We start from the raw sequence: 27,813 nt of genomic DNA on the forward strand, positions 1-27,813 counted from the left end.
AATAATATATCAACAATAAACTTGACTTGAATAATCAAAATAGATATTGAATTTTTAAGAAATTTAAAATGTAGGATCAGTTTTGAATGGTTTTGGTTAAATCATTCATTCGACTTGGTTTCACAGAAAAATTAAATTTGAATCCAGAAATTATTTAATCCAGAATTGCTTAGAACCACTCCCATTATTTAAATAATTAACACCCAGCGAATTTGGTTTAAAAACTGTTATATTCTTATACTGTTTTACATGTAGCATAGAATTTCAAACACACATACACACTGAAACTGTTGCCGACTGAATTACAATGCATTTTAGTTGTTTTTCGTTTATTTAGCTTATAATTATGAATTTCTCAGCTGCTTGTTTTCCTTAATTGTTTTCTCGTTACTCTCATTTTCTTACGTTTTTGTAATTTCATATTTTTGATCACATTTTGATTTCGCATGCCCAAAGTGAATTTGGTTTGTGTTCCGAATGATTCGCCTGAATGTAAACCTACTGCTGCCGTCCGATAAATCAAAAATATATACGCCTCTACCTCGTATGTTTGGGGACTTACGCAAGCCTCTGCTTCGTCTTCTAGATACTACTCTGTGTATATGCTAATATTCAGTCAATATTATACTTCGCGTCTGCCCATCCCGCCCGCGGACTCGGGGTGAGCTCGCTTCTTCAATGGAGGATCAAAAACCTGAAGTTCTGCGCTCTCTAATGGGAAGAGTATATTGATTTCGGTTTACCGAAGATGAATACCTCATATAAGTAATATATGTACAAAATATTTGTCGGTTTTTGCTTTGAGTTTTCGATGTATGATTTGCATTTGAGTCTGCAGTCGAAACAAAATCGAACAGTCCTGGGAGACGATCGTGGTATTACATTATGGTATGGTTGCTGGATCCCTTGCGGTCTCAACTAAATAACAGTACTAACTTCGTATCGGAGCTGTAACATGGATAAGGCATGTGGAGGAGTTGATATCGGAAATGATTATGATGTGTCTGTGGGCGATGAAACGTGGGTGGTGTGTTGTGTGTGGCTGGCAATGCAAGAATTTCGTGTAATTGTTTTCTGTAATTTATTTTACCCTAAAAATTTCTTTACAACTAATACTATGCGTATGCTTAAAATTGATTAAAAAATATAATATTTATAGATTTATTCACGATGCTAAGAACTAAACGAATTGTACGACAAAATTGTTGAATAAGACCAAAAAGGGGAGAGCGTTTACCAATCCCCTTTTGGGGGCTCCCAAAAAAGGTTAACAATTACAAAAAGATGGGAAAGTGGGGGTGGTGGGGGATGGTGAAGGGTGTTGTGGGTGCCCCTAGAAAAACGGGGCAATCGTCTTACTGGCTAGGATTCAATATTATTAATATTTAATATTCAATTACTAGGAGCGTAAAAGTTTGCATTCATTTATCGGCTGCTATATGCTGGCTTGCAAATTAATTCATGTATGTAATGCAGTGGTAACAAAAAAGGAAACTACTAACAATTATGTTTAGATCGGCTTGGTTTTGCTTCTTTCGTTTTGTATAATTATGTATAATTATTGTTTACAAGTAGCATAATTAATATTTACGTGTATATTTGATGTTGATTTCTTATAAATCGATTTTGTTTCTTCCGTCTTGTGTAAAGTATAAAATTACCTAATCAAGAAAACCATAAAAATAGTTGTTACTGCTGCTGCTGCTTTCGCTTCTATTGTGTTACGTTGATGTTAATGGTAATCTATTGTTAAGGGCGGCCTTTTAGGCCTTCCAGTTGTTCTGGCGACTGCCACTTTGCCCGCTCTGTTGCTGCGGCGGAATCATCTCCAGAAGATATTGGCGCTGCAGCTCCGCCGCCCGCTGAACGTCAGCCATGCTGTTGGCGCTGCTCGAGTTCTTCGCCGATCCGGAGGACGAGCTGCTCTTCTTATTGTTGTTGTTGAAGGCTGGTGGGAATGGGAATGGACACATTTATTATTAGTACAAATTATTCGATAATATAGTAGATCTTATCGTAAACTCACCTGCCACTTGTGCCGCCTGCGCCATGGCCATCTGGTAGGAGTACAAGAGCGGAGCAAACTGCATCATGTGCTGGGGATTGCCACCAAGACCTTGTCCCAGTGCTAAAAGTAAAATGTTACATATTAGTCAAATTTATTCTCAGATTCTGTCACTAAGGAGATACCCACCTCTAAAGAGCTGCTGCTGGAAGGCCTGCATGGCGGCCGCCGTGGCAGCTGGCGAGGAGCCGCTCAGGCCAGCCGCCGGGTTAGACGAACCAGTGGAGGCTCCTCCGAAATTACCCAATCCCCCGAGGGCAGCCAGATTTCCCAGCTGGCTGAGGTTGCCCAAATTGCCCAGGTTGCCCAGACTGGCCAGGCTGTTGATATTCAATCCACCCATGCCGCCCAGGGCACTCAGATGAGCAGCCGCCGCCAGCGTGGCCGCCGAGTACTTGTCATAGCTCTGGGCCTGTTGTTGCGTCTGCTGATCTCGCTGCTGCTGATCCCTGTCGCGCTGATCTCGCTGCTGTTGCTGCTGCGACTGGTGGTGATGATCCAGGCGATCGTTGCGCGTGGATCTGGAGGAGCTGGCCGCCTCGTGATGATGCGCTGCCGTCGGCCCAGGACTAAGGATGCCCGCCTGCTGAGCGGCGATTGCGGCTGCAGCGGCCGTGGCAGCCGCTCGCGAGGATCGTGATCCTCCCGACGACGGCGGTGGTGTGGCTTGACTTTGGGGTGGCGGCGGTGTTGGGCGCGGTGTCGCTGGCGTTGGCGTCTGGCATTTGGTGGGTATTACCGTCACCGACGGCGGCAGATTGACCAGAGCAGCGGCCGCCGAAGCGTGCGTCGCCTGCAGCTGTTCCCGTTCCCTTTGCAGATGCGACGACGAGGAGTTGCTGGTGACCGCAGAGACGGACAGTGAGTTGCCACTCGAGCCATGGGTATCCACTGGCGAGGGACTGCTCTGGCTGGCCAGACGCTGCTCGATCTCCTGCTCCTGCTGCAGCGCTTTCACAAACGCCTGTTTCAGTCGGTTGGTGTGCTCCGCCTTAAGAGCCTTCTTCACATTCGAGGTGACACACTGTTCGCAAATCACCTTGGGATCCTTGTTTGCTGTAAGTTCAAAGGATTGTTGGATTAAAAACTATCCTTTATTATGGTTTACGGATAAACTTACTCTGCTTCTCCCACTTCCACACGGGCGTAAAATCAATCTTGCACTGGGCACAACGGAAGGGAGCTGCCACAGCATTGGCCTTCTTGTTGACGGTCAGATAATCGACCACAGTTTCCAAGCCAAGAAGATACACAAAGTCCGTGTTGCTGGGATTGGGAATAAAGTGCATCTCTGGTGGTGGCGGCTTTGGTGGGGGGATCTGTCAAAGATAAACCAGTATAAAACCAAAATTTCTATATTTTATTAACAGATTTTTGCACTCACCTGAAGCAGCGTCTTTTCCAGCTGCTTGCGAAGGGCCATTTTAGCTGCCGCCTGTCTTTGAGCCGGTGTCTGAGCGTCTTCTCTTGGCGTGGAGCGGTCATTCTGCAAGAACACACAATAATTTATTCATCTAGAAATCATTGTCAGTGACAGAAACACGAACCTTCTGGTCGTTGTGCTGATTCTGGTGCGATTGGGACAGTGGTAGCGCCGGTGTGATGGAAACAGAATTGCTTATGGTCCCAGGTACCTTCGAATTATCCGAAATATTAGGCTGCATGTTTCAACGATTTGGGTTTTTTGTTTGTTTATTTTTTACAGGATAGCAAATACGAATACAGAGCAAAGTTGAGTTTTTAGTAGTTGGGAGATTTGTTGAAGTCAAATGAATACGAGAAATGAAAGAATATTTAGTGCCACTTGCACGAAGCCTCCTCGGTTTTGGGAAAATCCTCACACAGAGGCCGACTTCGGCTGATTTGACAGGTGAATAGTGTTGGTTAGCAGTGTTTGAAAAGTGTTGTGAAGTTGTTTAATTGTTGGAGAGGTAGAAATATCGAAAATGTACACGATATTTTTGGTTGTTCCCCAAGTTTCAATAAAAGTATTGAAAAATAAATATAAATTATCTTTTAAATAATCCAATACTATCAAATAGCAAATCTGTTTTTCACTAGGTGAATGCCTATACATAGATTTTATGATCTGTTCGATATATCCTGCTCCTTCAATTTAATAGTTTGTTAGTTTTGAATGTGTTCTGTGTTGGTAAGCGTGAGTTTTTGTATCTTTTTAGTGTTTACAACGTGTTAGTTTATGTTGAATGTTTCATGGTGTTTTGTGATTAGTGAACTGCAGTGTCTTTGGTGCTTTTGGACAAAAGGTGAGAGAAAAACTCGGCGCTTACGGCAACGATTACATTACAATAACTCACATTGCGTGGTTTCAGACTGGAGGGCGGCGCCGATGTGGGCGTGATGGTCACCGAGGGCGTGATGGTGAGATTCGGCAGGTTGGTGCGCGGCGGCAAATTGCTGGAGCGGTGCGATGAGGAGGTGGCGGGCGTGATGGTGGTGCCGGCAGCTAAAGTGGCGCCCGCTGGGAGCGACGACCTTGGCGGCGGCAGTATGGAGTTGCTGCTGCTGCGATGTTGAACGCCCAAGGCGGCCGCTGCAGCGGCAATCGCTGAAGCAGCTGCCGCCGCTGAGCTCGAGCTTCCCGTTCGACTGTTGGTGGCGCTGAAAATAAGGCAAATACGTTATCATCACGGATACATCATGGCTAGATCAAAGATGCCCACCTGATGCTTACTGCCGGTCCGCTGCTGCCGCTTAAGCTGCTCCTGCTGCCCTTGCTGTGGGCGGGCAGCGGTACCGCCGACGTGGGCGTCACACTGAGCGACCCCTTCGAGGTGAGGGCGGCGGGAATCGCGGACAGGGGATTGTTGGGCGAAACGCTGGTCGGCGTGACCACCAGATTCTCCTTCATCACCTGCTGCGACTGCTTGAGTTTCTTGAGCAGCATCAGTTTGGTCTCCTCGTTGCGCAGATCCTGTCGCAGCTTCCTCAGACTCTTCTCGCGCTCCTTGAGCTCCGCATGACTCAGCTCCTTGATGGGCACATACGGCGGCATCTCCTCATCATCCGTCTCCGAATCGATGTTGCCATTCTGCTGACGTCCATTGGTGCGTGCGGGTAGTAACACAATGTCCGGTGCCTCGGCATAGGATTTGGGCTCTGTTCGGGGTCGCAGGACTCTCCTTTGAACCTTGTTCTCATCCTGACCGCCACCTATGGATCCGCTGGTGACCCCCGCTTCACTGGCATTAATGCTATTGCTGTTGTTGCTGTTTGTGCTGGAGCTATTGGTGTTACTGCTATTGTTGGTGCTAGTGCTATTGGAGTTGGAGTTGTTACTGCTATTGGTGGTGGCGTTGGTGGTGCCATTATTGGTCGCCGGCGATGGAGATGGAGTGATGGTCAGGCCCGCGTTGTTGGCCGTCAGCGCGCGCAGATCCCGATTGCTCAGTGCCGCCGGCGACGGAGCCGGCGTTATGGTCAACGCCGGGTCACGCCCGGACCCTAAACTCAAGTCGACCACGTCGTCGACCTCCATTTTGGCCATTTTCGCTCGTCGCGTCGTCGTGATTCTGTATGTTGATTAACTGCAAAGAAAAAGGGAAATCAATTTAGATAGTTGAAAATATCTAAGTCATTTTTAATATTATTACAATTATTTTTTTTTTTAATACCTTTTTTATTTTCCCAAAAGGGGAGTTGTGTTAGAATAGGGTTTAAGGGGATGTGTCGCTGAAAGGGGATATTGTGGCACTCGTGTTTTGCCAAGGGTTGAATTCGGGTTTCCTTTTCGCATTTTTTTATTCTCCTTCTTTATCCCCTTTAGTCATGATGACACTTGGCAAGCGGAAGTCCGACTGTCTAACCCCTAAATGTATCTGTATCTGTATCTGTATCTGTATCACCTTTTTCTTCTCTTTTCCGTGTTGGAAAATAATAAAGACATCCTGATTTCAATTTATTAAGGCGGCGACCTTGTTGGGGAGACCATACAATCCTCCGCAAGGAAATTAAATTTAAGAGGGGAGAGAAAGCTGCACTAAGTCACAAATCAAATCTGATTTGATCGCAGATATGCAAGTGTAAGTGGATTTGGGGCGCTTGTGTGAGTGAAGGAGCGCCAAAGCGAAACATTTCTTTCGATTCAGACATCTTCCACAAGCAAGTCACGTTTTCGATTTAACAAATTTTCGCATACAAAGCCGCTGGTCTTTGCGGCTACAAGAAAATTTGCATGAAAACCGAGCTGGATAGTCGACTGGGGGGAGAAAACTTGCAAGACAGTGGTCATTCGCTAGCATGAATGAGCAGATTACAAATAATTTAAAAAAATGTATATTATTAAGGACTAAAGGATTACGAAATATTGTTTTTATTTTTTCAAGACACTTCAAAATTATTGAAATATGCTTAATAATTCGTGAAATTATTTAAATACAAATTTTTCACACATTTACTTTTGGTTAGTTCTCCAAATCGAGTGTTTACTCTTGGAGCGTGTATGGTAATATTTTAACGAAATCTGCATAAGTGGCTGGAAAGACAACATATTCAAGGCCATTTGGTGGTTAATATATTCAACCAATAAGTTTCGCAAGAGGAGAGTATCCTTCAGCCGGGCTTCACTGTATTTATTAGTAGAATAACTAGCGGAGATCCAAACCAGCAAAAACGGGCGCACACAATCAAAGGCCAACAACAACACAGCGGCTACCTGACACGTGAGAGCGAGAGGTGAATAAACCTTTCAAGCAACTTGAGCTGCACCACTAAAGCGCAAACAACAAAGCCCAGCAAATACGACAAACATTCACCTGCCGCCGCCGCTGCTGCTGATTTCGAAAAGCACACACAAACAATATCAAAAAGTCAATAAAAATCATTTTAACAAGACACCAGCGATAAAGCAGCAATAAGCGTCACAATTAAAATGAAATATAAACGTAGGCTCGTAAAACGTGAAACGCACGAGCAGGTGGCAACCCTGGCAAAGCTGGGCTTGCCGAGGAGAATCTCCACTTCTGCAGAGACCGGGCGAAGAAAAGCAAATCAAATGGCATAATTACACGAGCTGGGGCAACAAAAAAAGAAAAGTAGTATAACAAAATACAACAACTTGGCATTGTTGTCCCCAACGTGCTATAAATTAACTCGCTTTGAAAGTTAGCACACAAACAAACACACACTGTGTAAGTCGAGTGTATGAGCACGCTTACTCGTTGGTTTTTTATTATTTTTTTCGACCTCCCTCTGCTCTTCCCCTCTCTCACTCGGCAGAAGGCCCCCCTTGAAAACGGCGGCCTGTCGGCGGAGTCTCGTTACTTTCGACACTTGTGTCGTCATCAGATTGCGCTGCCCGCTATCAGTGCACAGTGGGTCGCATTCGCGGGGTGTACGAGATAATAGGTGGCAAAGCGTGCTGCGCGATAGTGGGCGACGATAAGACCGAGAGGAGAGGGTACAGTGGTCAGCAGTCAATGAGAACTTTAAGGAATTAACGGATTTCCATTTACAACATAGTTTTTCAATTAATTCGTTGTTTATGAAAACTAAGCCTAAGTATTCAACACATTTAAGATTTTTGAATAGATCGATTTCCCAAATTGTATAACTCAATTAACACAAGAGAAGCATTTTTAATCTGCAAATAAATGAGAAAAAATACATAGAAAATATTTTTTTTTAATTCTTTCATTTGTAATCTCTTACTTATCTTGGAACAATTGCCAGAAATATTTTACGATTATTACCACTCACTTTGCCCCACCGTGCCTTCAATTTGTTGGCCTGTGTGTGCGAGTTAATTCCACAGCGTGAGATTGTGTGTGTTTGCTTGCCAAAGTGGGTGAGTTTGTGTGCTCCGATGATTGTCAGCTTTTTCTTATTAAATTAATGCAAACATTTTTAAATTTTTATAGATGCTTTTTAATGCTCGCGACCATTATGCGTGACGAGAGCGCCTTTACACCCCCCCTCCCCATGGCTTTCCACCCATTCCCCCATCGCCACAGCCCCTACCCCTTAACCCCTGACTGGCCGCGAGGAAAAAAGTAGACTTTATCGATTTGTTGCGACGTTTGGCATTTGTGTGTCTATAATTGTGCTTAATAGCGCGCTAAATGTGGCTCAATTAGCGTTTGTGAGTTGCTTACCCTAAGTGCACAATGGGACGTGGGATACACAAATACCTGAGGTGATCTTGGGGGGTCAGTTGGGAACTAGTGCACCTTATGCTCAAGTTCAAGTTTAGGGGTCTTTGGCACCTGAAGAGGTGAAATGCGGAATACGGATGTAAATTGTTCAAGATTTCCCAGAGTTACTCTTGAGATATCAATAGCAAAGGGAGCAAAGGCTGTGTTGGGGTTAATTTTAAGTGACCAAGGGAGATGTAGCAGACATGGGGTGGCGGGGGGGGCTGGGGTAGACCAACTTAGGAACGGATGACAGGCGACGGCGACGCAAAAAAGCAAAAGAAATAAGGTTAAATCAAAAGTACAGTTGTGTACATAGCGCGGCCAGCAGCAGCACCAACAAAAGCAACAAGAACAGCAACAACAACACAAACAAAAGCGAAGAGCAACAGCAAAGCAGCAAGCGAAATGTGTTTGAGTGTGGCTGCGGTGAGAGCGACAGAGAGAGAGTGAGTGGTGAGAGCGAGAGTAAGATGGGAGAAGAGAGCGCACGTCGCACACACGCGAGACGACATCGAGCTGAGAGAAAGAGGAGAGCGGGCGGCGGTTTTTTGGGGTCTGGCCACCCAAAAGCACCACCCCCAACCCCCCACCCCCTCGCCCACGGCGGAGGTGGACTCCACCTCCCATCGATTTGCATATTAGTAGCTTATCAGCCCACGGCATAAAGATATAACTAAACTCTACCCTCAGGGCTTAGGGCTATCCTTTTGCAATCCAAATTCTAGCAATGCGAATCTTAACTTTAACTTATGTTTCCCGTCACCAAGACAACCCAAAGATTTCCAACCCCTTTATTAAAACCTTTCTTAATGTTCTTAAGTTTTCTAGCATCCAAAATAAAAGATTTATGAAACCTTATCAGGCGCTTTAAAACCATGACCAGCACCTTTCTTAACTCATAAGTCATGTAAAACTGCATTATTTATTTGTAAATAGATTTATCAGATATCTAGCCCAAAGAGTTATTAATGTTCATTAAAACCTTCTATAGGCAGGTGGTAAAGTGGAAAAAAAAAACACAACAAGAATGAAATAAAAACCTTTAAAATGATCAAAAGCGAGACGCAGCTTAGCAAACAAACATATTTATTTCGCCACGTTTCGGTTCGACATTATAAGAAATGCGCATATCTTATATCTTATGCCAGTGTACATAGGCGGCGAGGAGAGGGGTGCACGGGGCTTGGTAGAGTGGAGTGGGGTCTCCGCTTGGCTGCTGAGCGCCAGAGAGAGAGAGCAGGCGAAAGAGCACGACTTGTTGTACATGGGTGAAGTGTGCAGGGGGCGGGGGGCGACCGACCTTCGTACATATTTACTCATCCATGCTGGGACTTGGAATCTGAATTGGGAGGGTGGTGCAGCGGGTGCTCAAAACACAGTCCCAAACAATTCCAATTCCAATTCCAATCCCAGGCCCAAACCCAAACGTAGGCCAATTCGACAACTGCAGTCAAGTGATGTCATCGAAAACTAGGGAGAACTATCGAATTGCATTCAAAGAGTTGCACCGATATCCGGAATATGTGCCAGATCTAGAAATCCATTCCACTTTTAGAACTGACGAAATCAAAAATGCCTAACCAGAGAATATCGCATATCTTACATGTATATATTGCTAGAGGTTTGATAGAGGTTTTGACCTTAAGTCAAAACCTTTGATTACCTGTTCTTATATATTCTTATATAAAAAACTTCGGTTACATTTAGTTTTTTTTACCCATGAGCAACTGTTTAGTAATTTACTTTAAGCATTGCCCTTTAATATAACCATATTTGGTGCTAAAACTTTGATAAAATATAAAAATTAAAAAAGTTCAAGTGACTAAGCCATTGGAATAAAGAAAGATTATATTACATAAATGGGAGTAAATGTTTTTAAAAATCGTAGTTAAGAATTGTTAATCCACAACGTTCCGTGAGAACTACCTGTCCATTTCCTGCTTCTCCAAAACCTACTTCCCTTATCTAGCACCATTTTCGTTTTTGCTTGCACTTCTATATAAACAAAGAGTTTTAGAACACGTGCAAAATCAACCCAATCTAATCGAAGTTTAGTAGCACTTTCGGAAAGGTCTCTAGACCGTAAGTTTTCCCCATTTGATGTAATCAACTTAAGTGCGCTATGACACTTCCCTCAAATAGCCCACTGTACCTCGTCGTTTTTCTCGTTGCGTTTATTTATAACAACCGATAAGCAGAATTGAGCAATTCTCTAGCACTCAAGGCGGCAAGCAAATGAGTACATAAAAACACAAAAGTTTTAAATGGGTTAACCGAGCATTAGGCACAAATTAATTGCGTGCACAGTATGACAATCCAGAAGAAATAGAAACAGATTCTCTACACGCTGTCTGATTTGCTTTTATTTTCCCTGATTATCAGTGAAGTGTACAGTGTACACACATTTTCAAACTTTCTGCTGAGTAATTGGTAAGTTAGAACAAAAAATCCTGAGGGGGTGCCGTGCTGCTAAACAGCTGTTTTATTCGGGCTCTTGACCAGTGTTGCCAACTAAATAAATAGTAAATACAATACATAAGGAGCAATAGCAACGATGCAAAGACAAGCTAAAAATTAATGACTTTCAAACTGGTTTTGTTCACCGTTGTTGTTGTGAATGGGAAGAAAAAAATAAGAGAAGAAGAAGCGATGAAGCCGATGCCAAAGCATCATTTAATGCTTTGTTCGCCTCCCGCAGTTAAGGAAAAAACCTCAGGTTTTTAGTTTATTTTTAATTCAACATGTTTTTTCCAGAGATAAACGGAGAAAGTGTAAGAAATCACAATTGTATCTTTTAACTTCAAAGATAATCGCCCCACAATTATAAAAACCTTGAAAGCAATCAGCATATAAAGACATCGTTTTTTTTTGTAAGCTGGCAACCCTTCTAATTTGGCAAATAACCGTTACTTGGGAGTTGGTAGCCACTTTAAATGTGGGAGTTTATTAAACTAACCGACGAAAACTTTAACAATTTACATATCATGTCAATTGGCAATTGTGTCCATTTGCACAGGTAGTGCCTATGTACCTTATTTATATATAAATATTTGATTCGATATATATGTGCATGGCGAAATATGCAATTGCCCACCTCTTCTCTTCCTCTCCCCCACGTTGCGTCTTTGCCGTTTGTGGCCGTTGTTGTTGTTGTTGTTACTTTCGTTGTACATAAGCAGTCCCATCCATAAATGTGTATGTTTTCCACTCACACTCCCGCACTCACATAGGCAATGGGTTCAACTTGTATATAAAACCAAACGACCGACCAACTCTGCCGACGTCGCTGCCAACGTCACCGTCTCTGCTTTTGTCTATCCAACCAAGCGCCCCTCTCACCCCCTTTGGCTGTGTGTGTGTGTGTGTTGGTACAAGTGGGGTCAGTAAATTGGGGATAAGCTGTAATCCGCTTATTAACAAAACCAATGAAGACTGTTATCAAGAAGACGTTTATCTTAATATCATTTTACTTGACTTGAGTTAACCCATTATGGTGAGCAAATAAATAACATAACATATTACACATACTTTTTCAGACCAAGTTATTGGGGTAGGTTTCTAAAAACATGGGTACAGTTCTTTTTATAAAAACTAAAAGAAACTAAAAAAATATTTCGTAGTTACATTTTGGTATAGTAACTATTAATTTGACAAGGATAATTACAAGCTTGCAAAATAGTGCTTACCTATTTACTTTTTTTTTTTGTTATGAACAACAATGCTAGAGGCTTGCCCCCGGGTGTGGAGCATGTATTTTATGGCATTCGCTGGCCATTGACTGTTTTGGCTGAGAAACGGCGAAAAGGCAACCGATCTATTTATTACAATTCAGAATTCACAATTCACCCTGTGTAGCGTACATCATTACGCATTTGCATTTGCATTTGGCACATTTAAAATTTCAGCATGCTTAATTCTTTCGTGCTTGCTGGCTTCCTGGTTTCGTTCTGTTTGCTTTTTGCTCGCCCAGCAATTGACGCCTGCACTTCGAATGCTTTGGAAAAATTCCACTTAATCAAGCAAATTACCAACGCGTTGCTATGCTTTTCTCTTGTTCCTTGTTTTTTTTTTTTGGTTTTGGCTATTTTTAGGCCTTGTGCTTTACCTTTTTTCGGGTTTTTATTATGGTTGGCAAAACAAAGATTGAATGCTGCATGGGAGTGGGAATGGGGAAATGGAAATGGGCGAGAAGCGTTAAGAAGCGTTAAGAATAACCCCGAAAAGTAACGCGTAAAAGCAGCGCCCGAAAAGAAATAACAAAAACCAGTTAGCCGATACTTTTCTCTCTCGCACACACACACACACACACCACACCGACTTAACCTTTTTTATGGCCCTCTATAGCGTACGATAAGTGCGAAAACAAAAAATGAAAATATTCGCGAAATTCATTCAATTTCTCGGTGAAATTTCAGTTTCGTTTGCCATTAGTATAATTGAGTAAATATCAGTCTATAAATAGGCTTATCAAAGCTGCCAACGAGCAGCCAGTCGGGCAGTGCAATAATAATAAACTTTAGCCTTGAACTAACCACCACGTTTCAATAAAAAAATATATGTATGCATGTATAGGTAGCTCATGTAAATATGCAAATGCGTTTTTTTCCCCCATTTTTTTCCTAGGCACACATATTAGCGTGCAATTGTATCTTAGCACGCGTTTTTCGCCTGCGAACTGCATGCTCTCGGTGACAGGTCCCAAAGTCTTGCATTGTGCACTCTATCAAGGGTAGCCGAGGGGTATATTATGTACGGAACCCGCCTATCAATCCATATAAGGTGTGTATAGTGTGGAGAGTGTGTATACGGCGGTCACAGCGGGGTGTGCGACATGACAACCTTCAAGATACACATGTTAAAGATGTTTTCAGATACTTGGTGGTCAACTTAAAAGTATCTTTAAAAAGCGTACGGAAAAAAGCCTACATAACATTAATATAATAACAACATTATTATTTTAATGAAACTTTATATTACCATATCTTGTATCTTATCATTACAACATTTCGTATATGTATGTATCTTTCTATACTTGAAGTGCCCCTCCAATCAACCCCTTTCTATCGAGCGACCACTGTTGACTATTTACTCAAATCAAGCGGCAAACATAATTACACCTCAGCCACGTCACTTCCTGCACTGAGTCGAAATACTGATAAATGTCCCCACTCGCAAGATTGGGCATTTGGCAAATCGAACCCTTTGGATCTGCATAGTTCGTGCGATGGCCATGTACGATTGAATATATCCGCTGTGTGTAGACCAAGTATTGTACATTTGTCTGTGCATATGCATGGCGTATAAAAATAAATGTCAGCGAAAAAAAAAAAATGGAAAAGAGAAAACATTTTTCTAGCTCTCTAGCTGATAAGCAGGGCGACACTTACATGCACACTATATGTATGTACGAACGGCCCAAGTACATAAGAAGGTCCATTGTATGTATTTGGGGTTTAAGAGAGTACGTAATACTTTCGATTTGACTGTTGTCAAGGCTGATTCATCTTAATCCCAAGTCCAGAGATTTATTTAAATATAGTTACTTATTAGCTTAGTTGGCCTCTGGAAACAGGAAATTATATAAGGCGAAACATTTTCTTTCTATTTGGTATTTGATTAAAATGTATTATTCACTTGCTCTGACAAATCAAATTTAATAAATCTTGAATTGTTATTTAATAATATAAATTGATAAGTGAGTCATTTTCTGCATAAAATCTCTGAATCTTTAAGTAAAACGGAGAGGTTTATATAAGAGATTAATTTGTTTGATTATTTTGCTGGTATTACCATTAAAAAGTTGAAATATATACCCCTGAGCTTACAAATTTAAGTAATCATCTCTTAGATACAAACGTATCTCACAGATCTCTTTTCCTGATCTTGGCAAAAAGATAGTGCTCAAGGTCGGTGAACCCCGCCGCAAAAAGAGAAATCGCTGGATGCAGCCTAATAACGGTAACGAGTCAAGTGATGCTGCAACTACGGCCGCTAATACTAGTACCAAGACTAGTGACTGCCACTAAAACTAGTATTAGTCGCAGCCTTCTATGTGCGGCACAATTTTTTTTTTATGCGCTTGTTCTTATTTTTGCACTTAATGACGTGTAACGAGCTCGCGCGCGTGTTGTGCGCTCTCTCCCGCTCTCTTTGTATATACAAACACACATATATATAGGTTGGTATATGGCCAGCATACACACAAACATATGTACTAGCGGCCGGGGTGTGCGTGCGAGCGAGATGGCGCACTTTGAAAATAAACAGGTAAAAAAGGTAAACCAAAAGAAATAACAACAAAAAAGTAGCTTTGCCACTTTTTTTAGCCGCCAGTCTTTGTTTTTTTTATCATTTTTTTTCTTGAGTGAAATGATCGTCAGCAAACAACCAAATTGGCCCGGCGGTTGGCTTCTTCTGGTTTGTTGGCCAACAATAATTATCGGTTGATACCTTTAAAGCAATTAGTCAGCAAGAGCTGACCATGAAAATCAGCACAAAATAAGGAAATCATTGTAAGTTTCAGCAGACTGTTTACAGCAGCGCTTTATCTTTGCGGAGTGCACTATATACAATTATATCTATATTTAACTCAAGTACATAGAAAGCAGTGGAGGTGAAAAAAACCATTGCAGCTAATGGGCTTATTAGAATAATAGAAAAAAAATATTTGAAAGATACTCGATGGGTTTGCACTTATCAAAAGTGGATTTTATTAGTTTAAAGAGTTTAGTAGCTCGACAGCAAATATGTCAACAGTCATAGAAATTGTTATGGCAACCCTGGGCTTTCCCTCCTCTTTGATGGCAACTCTGTTTTAGCTTTCGCAGATAAATCCAACCGAATAAGATACATTTTCAAAAAACAATCGACAGAAAAGTCATTTAAGCGGTCAATTGCCTCAAGCGGCCAAAAGCAAATGTTCGAACGAGAGGGAAATATACATAAAAAAGCAAACAAAAACTAAATGAAATTGAGAGGCACTGAATAAGCCAGAGTGAGAGGGGGCTATGCGGGGGGAAAGAGAGGGGGAGAGCAGCTGTCAGTTGGCCATTTAAATAGAGGCGAAAAAATGCAGGTCGAAAATTAAAAAATGTTTTATGGCCGGCAGGAAGTGGAAAACAACACATATTTTAGTATTATTAGGCAGCACATAAATACAGCTGATTGATTTGATAAGTACAAATTCAATAAACAACTGTAAACTACACAAAATAAATAAAAAAGGTCTTTATATAAAACAAAAATATTACAATCATGCAATTTAATCATAATACATGTATAAAGTATTTTTTAATTATTTTTATTTTTTAATTAAACGGCTATACTGTTTTTTAAAAAAAAAAAATGTGTTAGGACTAAAAATGTTAACCACAAGAGAATAGAATTTGAACTTTAAACCTTAAAAAGATGTACAAATTCTCACTTTTTTGTATCATATTGGAGCCTATTTGCTGCATCTTGTAAAACAATAACTTGGACTTTTATATTATTACTTAAGCCTTAAATACATATGTCAAGCACATGGGGATAGGGAAGCGAACGAGAAGAGCTCTTAAAGATAAAGATATTCTTCGGTTTCTATGACATATTGGAACCTATTTGATACATCCTATAAAACAAAAGCCACCTCTTATAAATTATTATTATTTGGCCGCTGTGAGGCCTTTCGAAACTCCTCAAATGTGCCTCGGAATCGGCCATTAAAAAATGTTAACCACATCGAGATGTGCATAAATTATAATTTACCGAAGCGCAGCAGCCCCAAGATGTCGAATCGGAAGAAGAAGAGCAGGCGGAGGAGGCGGCGGAGGTATAGGTGGAATCGGGGAGAGGAGGCGACAGACCGATACAAAAAGAGAGTGAGAGAGCGAGAGGAAGCCGGAGAGCCGCCTTATATACACGAGCATGGAATGTTTGCCTGTGTGCACGCAACGCACACACACACACACACACACACACTCGCATTCCGCCGTTTGGGTTCTACTTTCGTATATACACCATATACCATGTACAATGGGCACTATGTACAGCTGTGTGTGCAAGCATCGGGACAGCTAATCAGGCAATTAAAGAGCCACCAAAAAAACAACAAAACGCGGGGAAAGAAAAACAATTTAAAAACTGAGGTGGAATCGAACGGTGAAATGTGCCAGCACAAAGGAAAAGTCTGGCACAAAGTGTGTGAAATGTTTGCCATAACAAAGTAAATAGTGTTTTGGCACAAGCCCTCGACCAAAAAGACAACTCTTTGGCTTACATAACGCTGGCCAGGCTAAGCAAAATCCCAGCGGTTGGTAAGCCGGGTTGTCATAAGCAGACGGTGGATTATATTTCCAGCTGCCCCGCCCCATTTTCGGGTTGAAAGCACCCACCCACCCAGTTCACCTTAACCTGCGAGTGCCACGCACTCTTCAACGGATTTCAACCACCGAAACCCACGCAAAAAGCAACAAGAATAACAAGTATCTCTTAGTTGAGCTGCACGACTAAAAGATACCGGTTAGTAAACCTAGAAATGTTACCTTAGCTCAAAGAACATTGGGTAATATCTCCCAAATTAAAGGTCACTTTTCTAATACTTAAATACTTCATTTGCTCAGTGATCTATGAAAATAATAATTTATGTTAAATTTAAATTACTTTAAAAGATAAAGACACTTAACAAAAAACCAATTCATCCATACTTAAATGTTACACCATTCTATGCAAACATATGCAACCCTCATTATTGGTTCATTAGAACCTTTTTTTAAGCAGATTATTAAAAAAAAAGTGGGTTGTTTAAGGATTAATGTGTAGAAAAAAGCTTTGGCAAGGGTGAACTGGTTGTATTTAACCCCATATGGTGTTTGTTTCGAAGTAAAGTTCATCAATTATGAAAGGATATGGGAAAATTGGTTTAAATTTCCTGGTTGTGATTAGGCTTTACGCGTTCTCAAAAACCTCTGCTACGATTACTTCTTCTTAGCCACTCTTTTTAGTATCTTTGGCAAAGGTTCCTAAGTTGCTCTTAGTTTCGTGATAATAATACAACCCTCGAGCCAACAAAAAAGACAACATTATAAAACAAGAAGAAAAACAGATTCGACAAGTTACTTCACTTAATACGGTTCGCCGAGGGGAAGGAAGGCCACGGAAGGGGGTTGCGAAGGCCCAGAGTGGGCTGCTGTTCTAGAAACTTTACGCGAACCTTTAAGGCGGCCTTTAAAACAGGAGGGAGGAAGGAAGGAAAAGAGAGCGGAAAGCCTTTGCGTCTGGACCCCCTACTCCGTGCCCCGGAGGTTATGCCCACATAGCAACACAACCCAGTGGCGCCACCCACGCGCCACCCCCTAAAAAAAAACCCCCGCCCCGCCCCCTTTTGGCCTGTCTGTGTGTTGGGTAACTTTTTTTTGCCTGCTTCTTCTTTTGCTTTTTGCCCTAACACAAAAATGTGTATCTAGAAATATTTTATGCAGGCAACTCTTCAGGGGGGGTGAGGCGAATATGGAGGGGGTGGCGGATAGGTGGAGTGGGTGGGGTGGTTCCACCCCCTCCACACCCGCGCCCATCAATGGCCGCTGCTGTGGTTGCTGTTGTTGCTGTTATTGCCTTTGGTTTTGGGCGTGTTTCTGGTGGCACAAAACTACGACCGAAAAATTGGGTAGGGTGGTAGGGTGCTGTGTGGGGCGGAGATGTCGCTACCTCCAGCACACATATAAATCCTCGCAAAACATACAGTCGAACTCCCATAACTGGAACTAGCCTTAAAAACTGCTCAATAAAATGCAATAAAATATTTCATAATAACTCAAAAACTTTCGTGCTTTAAGGTTGGAAACAAAAAGTTCTTAATAAATCAGGATTGTTTGAAGGGCTCTCGAATGTGTAGCTTTCAAAAACACTATAAAATAAATCAGTTTCACAATTACTTTCATTCAATAGCAGATATTATAGTTTTGAAACTGATCCTAGGTATCTAAGTATTTGTATTTTTGTATTTTAGATTAAAAGAATAACTTATACCACACCTCTAGGGATTGGTTTTATTGACAAAGAACACGTTGAAAACTTTAAGTTCCAAGTCGATTGATTGACTTTTACAAGTTTTTTCTAAGTAAACACTTATATATTTTTATCTAACCCAGAACCCCTTGAAATGGAATGGCAGATACGAGTGGTTGGAGTTATAGAACTCGAACTGTATATGTATATATATTGATATACATAAGCGGCAAGACACATGTCCACATAATTGCCAAACGCGCAAAATCGAAGTGGCGACCTGCCCACTCCACCCTAAAATCCAAACCCAAGCCCGACTCCTCCCCTACCACCCACAGAAACCCACCCACTCCCAACCCCTCGGCTTAGGATTACTCACCAGTTTGCATTTGCAGGTGGGTGGTACAGTTGCGCTTTCAATTTATAGTTCGGTGATTTTCGGGGGCCCGGGGTAAACTAAGCCAGTTTCATAAATAATTGCAGAATATTGAATTTTGAGGTGCCCAAAGCCCCGGGCCCCGTTCCCATATAATTTCCCCCGTTTGTCGATGATATTTGCGCTAATTGCCATTGCCGTCGTTGGTATTTTCATTAAAATTGCGTAATATTAATGGTCCAATGGAGGGGGGTGCAAGGAAAAGGGGTGGTGTGGGGTTAGCATGTGGCTAAAACTAATTTCCCGTCCGAGGTTTCATGTCCACACACAGACCATGCGAGTGGCAGCATCCACAAATTCGGATTTTCGGCATTACAATTTGTTGAAATTTGCATATATGGGGGCGCCTGACCCTTCGCCCCCACGGAGCACAACGAATAAACCATATTCGGCTTCGACCTGCATCAGGAAGTTCAGTGATATACAATGGCGTAGGCCATATCATCGCATAGATTACGCAACTATTCCCAGGAAACCAGGGACTGCCGATAGGGAAGGGGGGAGGGAGCTGGTGGCTTCACACATTCGCGGCGACACATTTGTGCCACTCGACTCCACAAGGTACGAGAGAAAGCCACCCACAGATGGCCGCCCGAAAACGGCAGGAAATCCACTCAAGCACATCGAGCCCAACACACATCGGAGCGAGCCACCACCCAACCACATTTGTGCCCCAACACCCCCTTATTCCTGCCTATGCACCACCCTACGCCACTGTACAGCTGGTATCAAAATAATAACACAAAATACCCTGTCCATAAATTACAGAAAACCTTGTTATCTGCCAGTTAAGGCCGGAGAGTATTTGGCCTTATCATCATTCGCCTTTAATAGAGGTCTGCTTAAGTATCAAGAAGCTCTATAAGCAGCAATTTCCAAAGAAATGCAATGCTATTTGCTCTGGAAAACCTAATTATGGAATAGATTTCTGAAAGTGTGATAAGAGCTGATATTAATCTTTTCAAATTATAAATATAATATAAGTGTAATATTTAAAGTCTTAGACGCAAGATTTTCAAAGACCTTGATTTGTTATGTGGTATTTTATTACTTTTAATTATAGAAAATATACTATTTAAATACCATTATTACTTTTAATTATAGATAATATACTATTTAAATACCGTTATTACTTTTACTTATAGGAAACATACTATTTAAGTACCATTTACTTTTACTTATAGGAAATATACTATTTAAATACCATTATTACTTTTAATTATAGAAAATATACTATTTAAATACCAAATTTACGTTTTCAAAATAATGAAGTTATAAGTTAAAAGAAACAAATTAAAAACTCATTCAAATAATTGATTTTTGATTAAAGTTTTTAAAAAGCCCTTGACTTTTATATCCCATAGGGGAATAAGAAACAGTTCTTAGTTCTTTTTTTTGTAGAATACTTTTAGGTATCATTTTAAGTGATTTCAAATCTCTGGAGATTTTTGTGGCACTCCGAAGTGTGGTGTTTTCTTTCAAGTCTGCCAGGATTGACAATCTAAGCGATGACACTCGCTATAATTTCGACCACAGCTGTGCGTAGGCCTTGGGGGTGGTGTTATAGGGGGTGGTGGTTCATCGGATGATGCTGCTGCTGCTGCTGCTGTTGTTGTCGTTGCCTTCGTTTTCGGGTACCGACGAGCCCGGATATTATATGCATACTTGAACTATGCGAGGAAGGAAGCAGGCGACCAGACCAGCAGACCCTGCCGTGCCATTTCATTCCCGAGGCCCCCTAGACCACCGCCACCCCTTTGGCAGAAACACCACCCCCGGACGCCCCCCTCCTGTCCTGTTTTGTATATGTATCTGTTTTTGCATGCTCCTCGCTCTGGCTCGCTCTTCGGCTTTATGTGTGTGTCTGTGGAGTGTTTATATACATGTGCATGCACAGCTGTACCGTTTCGGGGCATTTTACAGCCACAGAGCCGCCGCCACAGACCACCCAGCCACCCACAGCCGCCCGGGCACCACCCACAGCCACCCCCAAAAGGAGACCACCCACAACAACAATGCAAAACGTCTGCATTTCAACTAACGCCACCCGATACACAAACAAACGAAGAGGGGGCGGGAAAGGGCTCCAAAGGGCTCCTCTCTTTTCCCCCCAGCAACCCCTCGAAAAAACCAACCTACCCACCGGCCCAGCCACCCACATTCACCCACCCCACCCAATGCAGCAGCCTTCTCATATTGCCATAGTTGTTGCCTTCTTCTTCTCATTGTTGTTGTTGTTCTTGCTGGGACTGCCGAAAAAGTTTTATACATAAGCGGAAGCTCACGAAAAACCCCCCGCCCAAGGAGAACACCCCTTGAAAAGCCAGAAAAACAGAACTCATTTCCAAATCAATAAGTTAATTTTCCCTTTTTTTCCCTTCCCAACTTACGTGACAGTTTTAATAGCGGACTTCCGGCCTATTTAATCAATAATATTTGTTGTAAGCAACTATGTTAAAAGTTGTTAGTTTCTACAAGTTATGTACATTTATTTACTTATTATGTACATAGAGATATGCCTTTTGGTTATTAGTTAACCCCCCTGCTTTAAATTTAAGTTGTGTGGCCTTCTTGGTCGCGCTTAATCGATTTTTTCAGGAGCACCCAAGCCAAAGTTAAAACCACCCACTCTTCCTCAGCCCGAAAGCAGCAAGGGGACTCGTAAAACATATATATATATATACATATATAAGTAAAATCAACTGAAGAGACAGGAAAACTCCCAGAAAACAAGTGGAGGGTAGGCGGAAAATGGTATGGGTACGTTGGGTTAAGGTGGAAAGTTTGAAGAATCCAAACAATGAACGAATTCCTTTGGCTGAATATCTGACCTTTTTCTCAAACAGAAATTTTATTAAAATTCCTGGACTGACTGCAATAATAATCGCAACAAATTCTTGGAATCATTGTTTATTTTTATGTAGAATGTATTTTTATGTAGAAGAAATGTATCTTTAATACACAATATTGAGAAAATACGTATTATAAAGACAATCTAAAGGATGAGATAAACGTGATAATTCCGTATACCTTATAAGGATTATTAAATATATGTTCTTTGTCATTAAAACAAGAATGTCTTATAAATATACTAAATAAACACTTTTAAAATACGTTGTAATATATAAAGATATTGGTCTTCCTACCGAGGGACTGGAAAATCTTCCCTGCTTGTTTGGTGCTATCGAAATCGCCATCGATATACTTTATAAGGATTATTAAATATGTGTCCTTTCGCGTCAAAACAAGAATATTTTATAAGTATATTAACTAATATATTTGGATATTGGTTTTCCTATCGAGGGACTGGAAAATCTTCCCTGCTTGTTCGGTGCTATCGTAATCGCCATCGATATACTTTATAAGGATTATTAAACATATGTTCTTTGTCATTAAACCAAGAATGTTTTATAGATATACTAACTAAACACTTTTCAAATACGTTATAAAATATTTGGATATTGGTCTTCCTATCAAGGACTGGAAAATCTTCCCTGCTTGTTCGGTGCTATCGTAATCGCCATCGATATACTTTATAAGGATTATTAAACATATGTTCTTTGTCATCAAACCAAGAATGTTTTATAGATATACTAACTAAACACTTTTCAAATACGTTGTAATATATTTGGATATTGGTTTTCCTATCGAGGGACTGGAAAATCTTCCCTGCATGTTCGGTGCTATCGTAATCGCCATCGATATACTTTATAAGGATTATTAAACATATGTTCTTTGTCATCAAACCAAGAATGTTTTATAGATATACTAACTAAACACTTTTCAAATACGTTATAAAATATTTGGATATTGGTCTTCCTATCAAGGGACTGGAAAATCTTCCCTGCTTGTTCGGTGCTATCGTAATCGCCATCGATATACTTTATAAGGATTATTAAACATATGTTCTTTGTCATCAAACCAAGAATGTTTTATAGATATACTAACTAAACACTTTTCAAATACGTTGTAATATATTTGGATATTGGTTTTCCTATCGAGGGACTGGAAAATCTTCCCTGCTTGTTCGGTGCTATCGTAATCGCCATCGATATACTTTATAAGGATTATTAAACATATGTTCTTTGTCATTAAACCAAGAATGTTTTATAGATATACTAACTAAACACTTTTCAAATACGTTATAAAATATTTGGATATTGGTCTTCCTATCAAGGGACTGGAAAATCTTCCCTGCTTGTTCGGTGCTATCGTAATCGCCATCGCAATCGCTCTTGAATCGTTTGCAGACTTTGATTCATTGTTCTCGCTGGCGATGGCTGTTGCAGCTGGGCCTTTGTTTTACTTGTCAACAGAGAGTTTAGTTTGGTGCATCGGCTTAGGTTTAGGTACTACAAAAGCCCCCTCTTTCGCCCCTCCTCCTCCACCGCACCACCACCCCCCCGAACACCCAACACCCGCTGGCCCATCCGAAAACAACAATGCTGCGGACGCTGCATGCAACTATTGAAGCATGAACATGCAATTTATGTACCTATATGTGCATATATATACCTACGAACTATGAAATACAGCAGCAACAACAGCAATAAGCGACTGTACTTTTGATATAAAATCCACTTCACTCCACACTCCATACATGGCAAACCAAACAAACACACAGGCGCGCACATACAGTTCAGTTCAGAAATACCTATATAGCACCGAAAACCCACCCACCGCCCCCTGCTGCCAGCCACCACCCACTTTTAGAGACACCCACTTGGAGTGGAAAGCTCTGTTTAGTTTTAGTTGCGCTTTAAACTGCATTTCGGCTTGCGATGCTTTGTTGTTGTAAGCTGTACATAGAGCATTGCATGGGTGTGCACAAAGGGGGGCCTCGGATTGTGCAGCAAACGAAACAGAAAACAACTGCAATATGTTTCGGGGTGCCAGGGAATGCAGATGGAATCGCCGGAAAGCAGCCCCAGATGCGCTGCAGTCAGCAGGTTTGACCAAAAAACAGGCATTACAGCCAAAACATGACACCCACCCACCCATCGATCCCAATCGTCATCTATAAATCTTTAGTTCCAAAGGGGCAATAGGTGTGGGCTAGAGAAAACTTTAAAAGAGCTGCCAAATTAGAGAGACACAAAGCGAAAGTTGGTTGGAAAACATCCATTTTCGTATGGCTTTTTTACTTAAATTCAATGGGGTACCTAAAAATAATCGAATTCTTTGAGTTTGTTATCAAAAAGCTGTCTTTTATTCTGTTTTAACATAATAAAATATTAAAAGATGATATAATACATCGTTTACAATTAATCTTTTGGTTCGTTATGCAACGGAAACCCAAACTTTTCATTTAGTATGAACATAGGGAATGATACTAAGTACTAAAGATCTGTATTTAAAGGCATTTTCAAACACCACGTATTAAAAACATATTTGTTTGCTTGTGCCTTCTAAACCAAAAATATGTTCGTGAACTTTTGACCCGTCTAACCCAAATTAGAGGAAGTCTTTCCTATCGATAAGGAGTCCAAAGGGTAGGGAGTCCAAACTGTAGCTGTCGACTTTTGTTGCTCCACTTGCACAAACGCACACAAAAACGCACGAAAGACGAATGGAGAATTTCGGCTATCGAGCTGCTCCCCCAAACCCACACACACACACAGACACACTCTTCAACTCACCTGCGAACTCAGGTAAATCGACGTCTGTGTGTGCGGGTGAGTGGTGCCTGTGTGAAGCTGACACGGCAACAAACAAAAACGTAACGCTAAAGCCTCTGCGATAAATCCACAACTGGAATTCTAGTTCCAAGCCGTCAGATATTAGATCTTTTGATAGAACATATTTGGGATTTTAGATTTTTAAGGCCTTTTTAATTATAATTTATTCTTCTTTGTTTTGTAATCAAAAATTGACATCAAGTAGAACAAACAGGCAAATAAATATTTAAAAATAGATTCAAAGTAAAAACATGACACACTAATTAGTAAAAGTAACGCTAAAGCCTCTGCGATAAATCCAAAACTGGCATTCTAGTTCCAAGCCGTCAGATATTAAATCTTTTAATAGAACATATTTGGGATTTAAGATTTTTAAGGCCTTTTTAATTTATTCTCCTATGTTTTATGTAATCAAAAATTGACATCAAGTAGAACAAACAGGCAAATAAATATTTAAAAATAGATTCAAAGTAAAAACATGACACACTAATTGCTAATTGATTAAAGGGTTTTCAGCCTTGAATAGTTTAAAGAGTTAAAACTATCAATGAATCACTCAATCGAATTAGATTTTATTGAATTTATTTTACTTATATATGTGCATAAGTTCTTTAAGTGATTCCAATTGATGTTTTCTAAGAAAAGTTTTCACAAATGATTGATAAGCAAGCTGTTTTTAGAAATAAAGATTTATTTCTAGGCTGATATAAATATATATATAAAGTCAAACTCAATAATTATTTAAACTAATTCTATATATTCGGAATATTTTGCTAAATACGCCTAGGAAGAGTCCTAATTTTAAAAGTTAGGACTCGAATTTCTTGATTTACCCACCAAAATCCAAATGATTTCTTCGAAACACTCCTCTTATCTGCTGGATTGACCTGATCCACTGTGAACTAGTTCTGATTTTAGTTGCCCCCACTGTGCACCCCCAAAACAACAACAATTGCAATTACAGCAACATCAACTGCATTACGACAACAACAAGAGCAAGAAATGCGGGTCTCGGTCGTAAAATCGAGACCAAAAAGAGAGAAGAGAAGTGGCGAGGCGAGGCGAGGCGAACAGAAGTGCAAAGAGCAGGCGGAGGAGGAGGATGGGGAGACTCGACGAGACGTCGAGAATGCAGTGCACATAAAGAATGCCAAAATAAGTTTAAAACTAACGACGAACCGGGTTTTAGTGCGTGCTTGTGCAAGGGGCTGTGGGCTGTGTGTGTGTGTGCGTTTATGTGGGAGCGAGACAGCCAGCAAGGTGGTTTTTTGTATGTCTGCATGTTTGTATTTTGGGGCATGCAACTTTGCCGAAAAATGCGTAAGAGGGGGATGAGCGAAAAGGGCACCCAAAAAATAAGAGAGCGCCGAAATGGGAGAGAGTTCCCGAAACAAGTGCAATCCTATGTGTGTATGCGTGTGTGTGGGGGATAATTTTCGAGAAATTAACAAGTGTTGAAAAGCGCAAAAAGTGCGTGCGGGTAATTAGCAAAATTAAATAAGGCGAAAATCACAAAAGAAACTCGAAAAGTTCATAAACACAGTTAAAACGAAACCCCGCCAACAACTCATTCATAATCGAGAAATGTGTGTATAGATAACGGAACGGAAAAAGCGAGCAGCGGCGACAACCCCTTCCGAAAAAAAAAGAAAAGCCGTGGCAACCCAGTCGAGCGGCAAAGGCAAAAAAAAAAGTAGCAGCTGAAACAAGCGCCTAAGCATGGCGTCACAACAACAATAACAACAACCACAAGTAAGAGCTGTAAAAATTGTCAATATAGAAGAAAGGCAGCAACAAGAACAAAAACATCGAGAAGAAGAAGCAGCAGCAGGCTTTTGAGCTTTGCAAAATAATGCGCGAGAGTTAAAGAAGAAGCCGCCAACGCCGACTGCGACGCCGGCAGAGCATTTTTAACGAGCCGAATGACAAGCGCACACAAACAGCAACACCAACACACACAGCACTTATGCAGATGCACACAGTCGAGGGTGGGAGAATAGCAGCAAGGAGCTCGGAGGTCATTTAACTGGGTATAATTAAATCGATATATTATATTTACAACTTGAATCTCTCACTTACTTATAAAATCTTTAATAACATATTTTTAAAACAATAAATAGATTACTATTTGATTAGTCAAGAATATAGTGGTCAAATGTTAGGTTATAACTAAGGAAAAACTAACTTGCTGAAGAAACTAAGGAAATGTGCCTACACCCCAAGTTGCTGCTTTTATGGCCGCATTGATAAAACCATTTCAGGAGTGGATGACTTTCTTAATTGCCACTATTGCATTGACCTCGATTGTCCAACACACACACAGATGGGCCGACATGCATACGAGACGCCGCAGCAGCAGACCGGTTGAGGTTAAATTGGATAGTGGCAGAGCGAGAGAGAGAGCTAGCGAGCGAATGGGAGAGGTGAGGGAGCGGGAGAGAGCGATTGGAGATGGAGCATACATATACATATTGAATTTTTCTTCTTTGGCGTAATGAAAATTTTTAGCACTGTTTTGGGGCACGAAGCAAGCGAGGAAGAGCAGGGAAAAGAAAACTTACCCGCGTGTGAAAATCCGTTAGTCGATGGCGCCTCTGCCGCTGCACTGCTGTTGCTGCTGCTGCGGAACTCCTCCTTTCGATTTTCCCAATTTTGCATGCACACAAAACTAAATGGTTTTCTCTTAATTAAATACACTGCTTATGTACACCTTATGTGCACCTCCTCGTTGGTATGTATATGCATATACGTCTCACCAACACACTTGCAGCACGCGCTCTGCTGACGTTGACGCCGCTGCTCTTGCGGCGACCTTTCCGAAATATTTTACACGCACTGCAGGATATTTTTTCTTGTTTGATATTTTCCTCAATACTTTTACTTGTCTTTGTCGTACACCTTTTATTCGCAATTTGTTTACTATTTCAAAGAGAGCGTGACACAAAAACACACAGAAGAGCCGCTTGAAGACTTGTGTGCGGCACAGTATTATCCACTCCGATTTGTTTGTAAATAGATAGCGATATTGTATGATTTTGTATCGCCCGAATCCACAGATTACTGCTGCAACTCGACTCGATTTAACTGTGCTTTCCGCCGCTCCGCTCACGCACACTCACTCACTCACACAGACGAGACCGCGAAGCACGTCCGAACGATCCGAGAGATGAAAAAGTAAAAAAGTGTTTGTTTTGTTTTCCCTCCTAGAGCAGGCACCCCGGCCGATACTTATCGATACTATCGGCGAACGAGTCAAAAAGTGTTTTTGTTTTGCCACCGATACTATCGAATGGCTTCTGGCGATTAGCAGCGTTGCCGTCTTGTTTTATTTAACTTAACGAATAGAAAATTCCGTAAATACAATTTTTCGGTTACTTCTTTAAATATAATTAAAAAAATTAATTAATTTAGCAGTAAAAATAACCATACAAAATGGTTTGGATTCCGAAAATATTACCTTAATACTATTTATTTCCATTTTTGTGTTCCATATAA

General features: G+C 41.1%; 1 protein-coding gene across 2 annotated transcripts; it reads right to left on the reverse strand.

Annotated features, from left to right (window-relative positions):
- Nucleotides 1-211: 211 nt before the first annotated feature.
- Nucleotides 212-27,497, reverse strand: LOC108035214 (dual specificity protein kinase splA). 2 transcript variants are annotated; one of them, XM_017110731.3, is made up of 9 exons: nt 26,880-27,497; nt 4,750-5,613; nt 4,384-4,687; nt 3,613-3,699; nt 3,450-3,551; nt 3,186-3,384; nt 2,195-3,121; nt 2,027-2,128; nt 212-1,948 (listed from the first exon to the last, which is right to left on the reverse strand). In XM_017110731.3, exons 2-9 carry the CDS (start codon nt 5,571-5,573, stop codon nt 1,764-1,766), a joined length of 2,730 nt encoding a protein of 909 aa, XP_016966220.1. In that variant the 5' UTR covers nt 5,574-5,613; nt 26,880-27,497; the 3' UTR covers nt 212-1,763. The 2 variants fall into 2 exon arrangements, with proteins under 2 accessions (XP_016966220.1, XP_016966219.1); XM_017110730.3 differs by having other exon boundaries at nt 3,613-3,723.
- Nucleotides 27,498-27,813: the final 316 nt, after the last annotated feature.

Source organism: Drosophila biarmipes, chromosome 3L (assembly GCF_025231255.1).
Source record: "Drosophila biarmipes strain raj3 chromosome 3L, RU_DBia_V1.1, whole genome shotgun sequence".
Classification (NCBI taxonomy): domain Eukaryota; kingdom Metazoa; phylum Arthropoda; class Insecta; order Diptera; family Drosophilidae; genus Drosophila; species Drosophila biarmipes.

What these genes read in the sequence shown, in the direction of transcription:
- LOC108035214 (XM_017110730.3), bottom strand. Translation starts at nt 5,573, where the DNA reads ATGGCCAAAATGGAGGTCGACGACGTGGTCGACTTGAGTTTAGGGTCC. An exon ending in GTGGAAGTGGGAGAAGCAGA is followed by an intron (nt 3,122 to 3,185) that starts GTAAGTTTATCC and finishes TTGAACTTACAG; the next exon opens with CAAACAAGGATCCCAAGGTG. An exon ending in GCAGGCGGCACAAGTGGCAG is followed by an intron (nt 1,949 to 2,026) that starts GTGAGTTTACGA and finishes CATTCCCACCAG; the next exon opens with CCTTCAACAACAACAATAAG.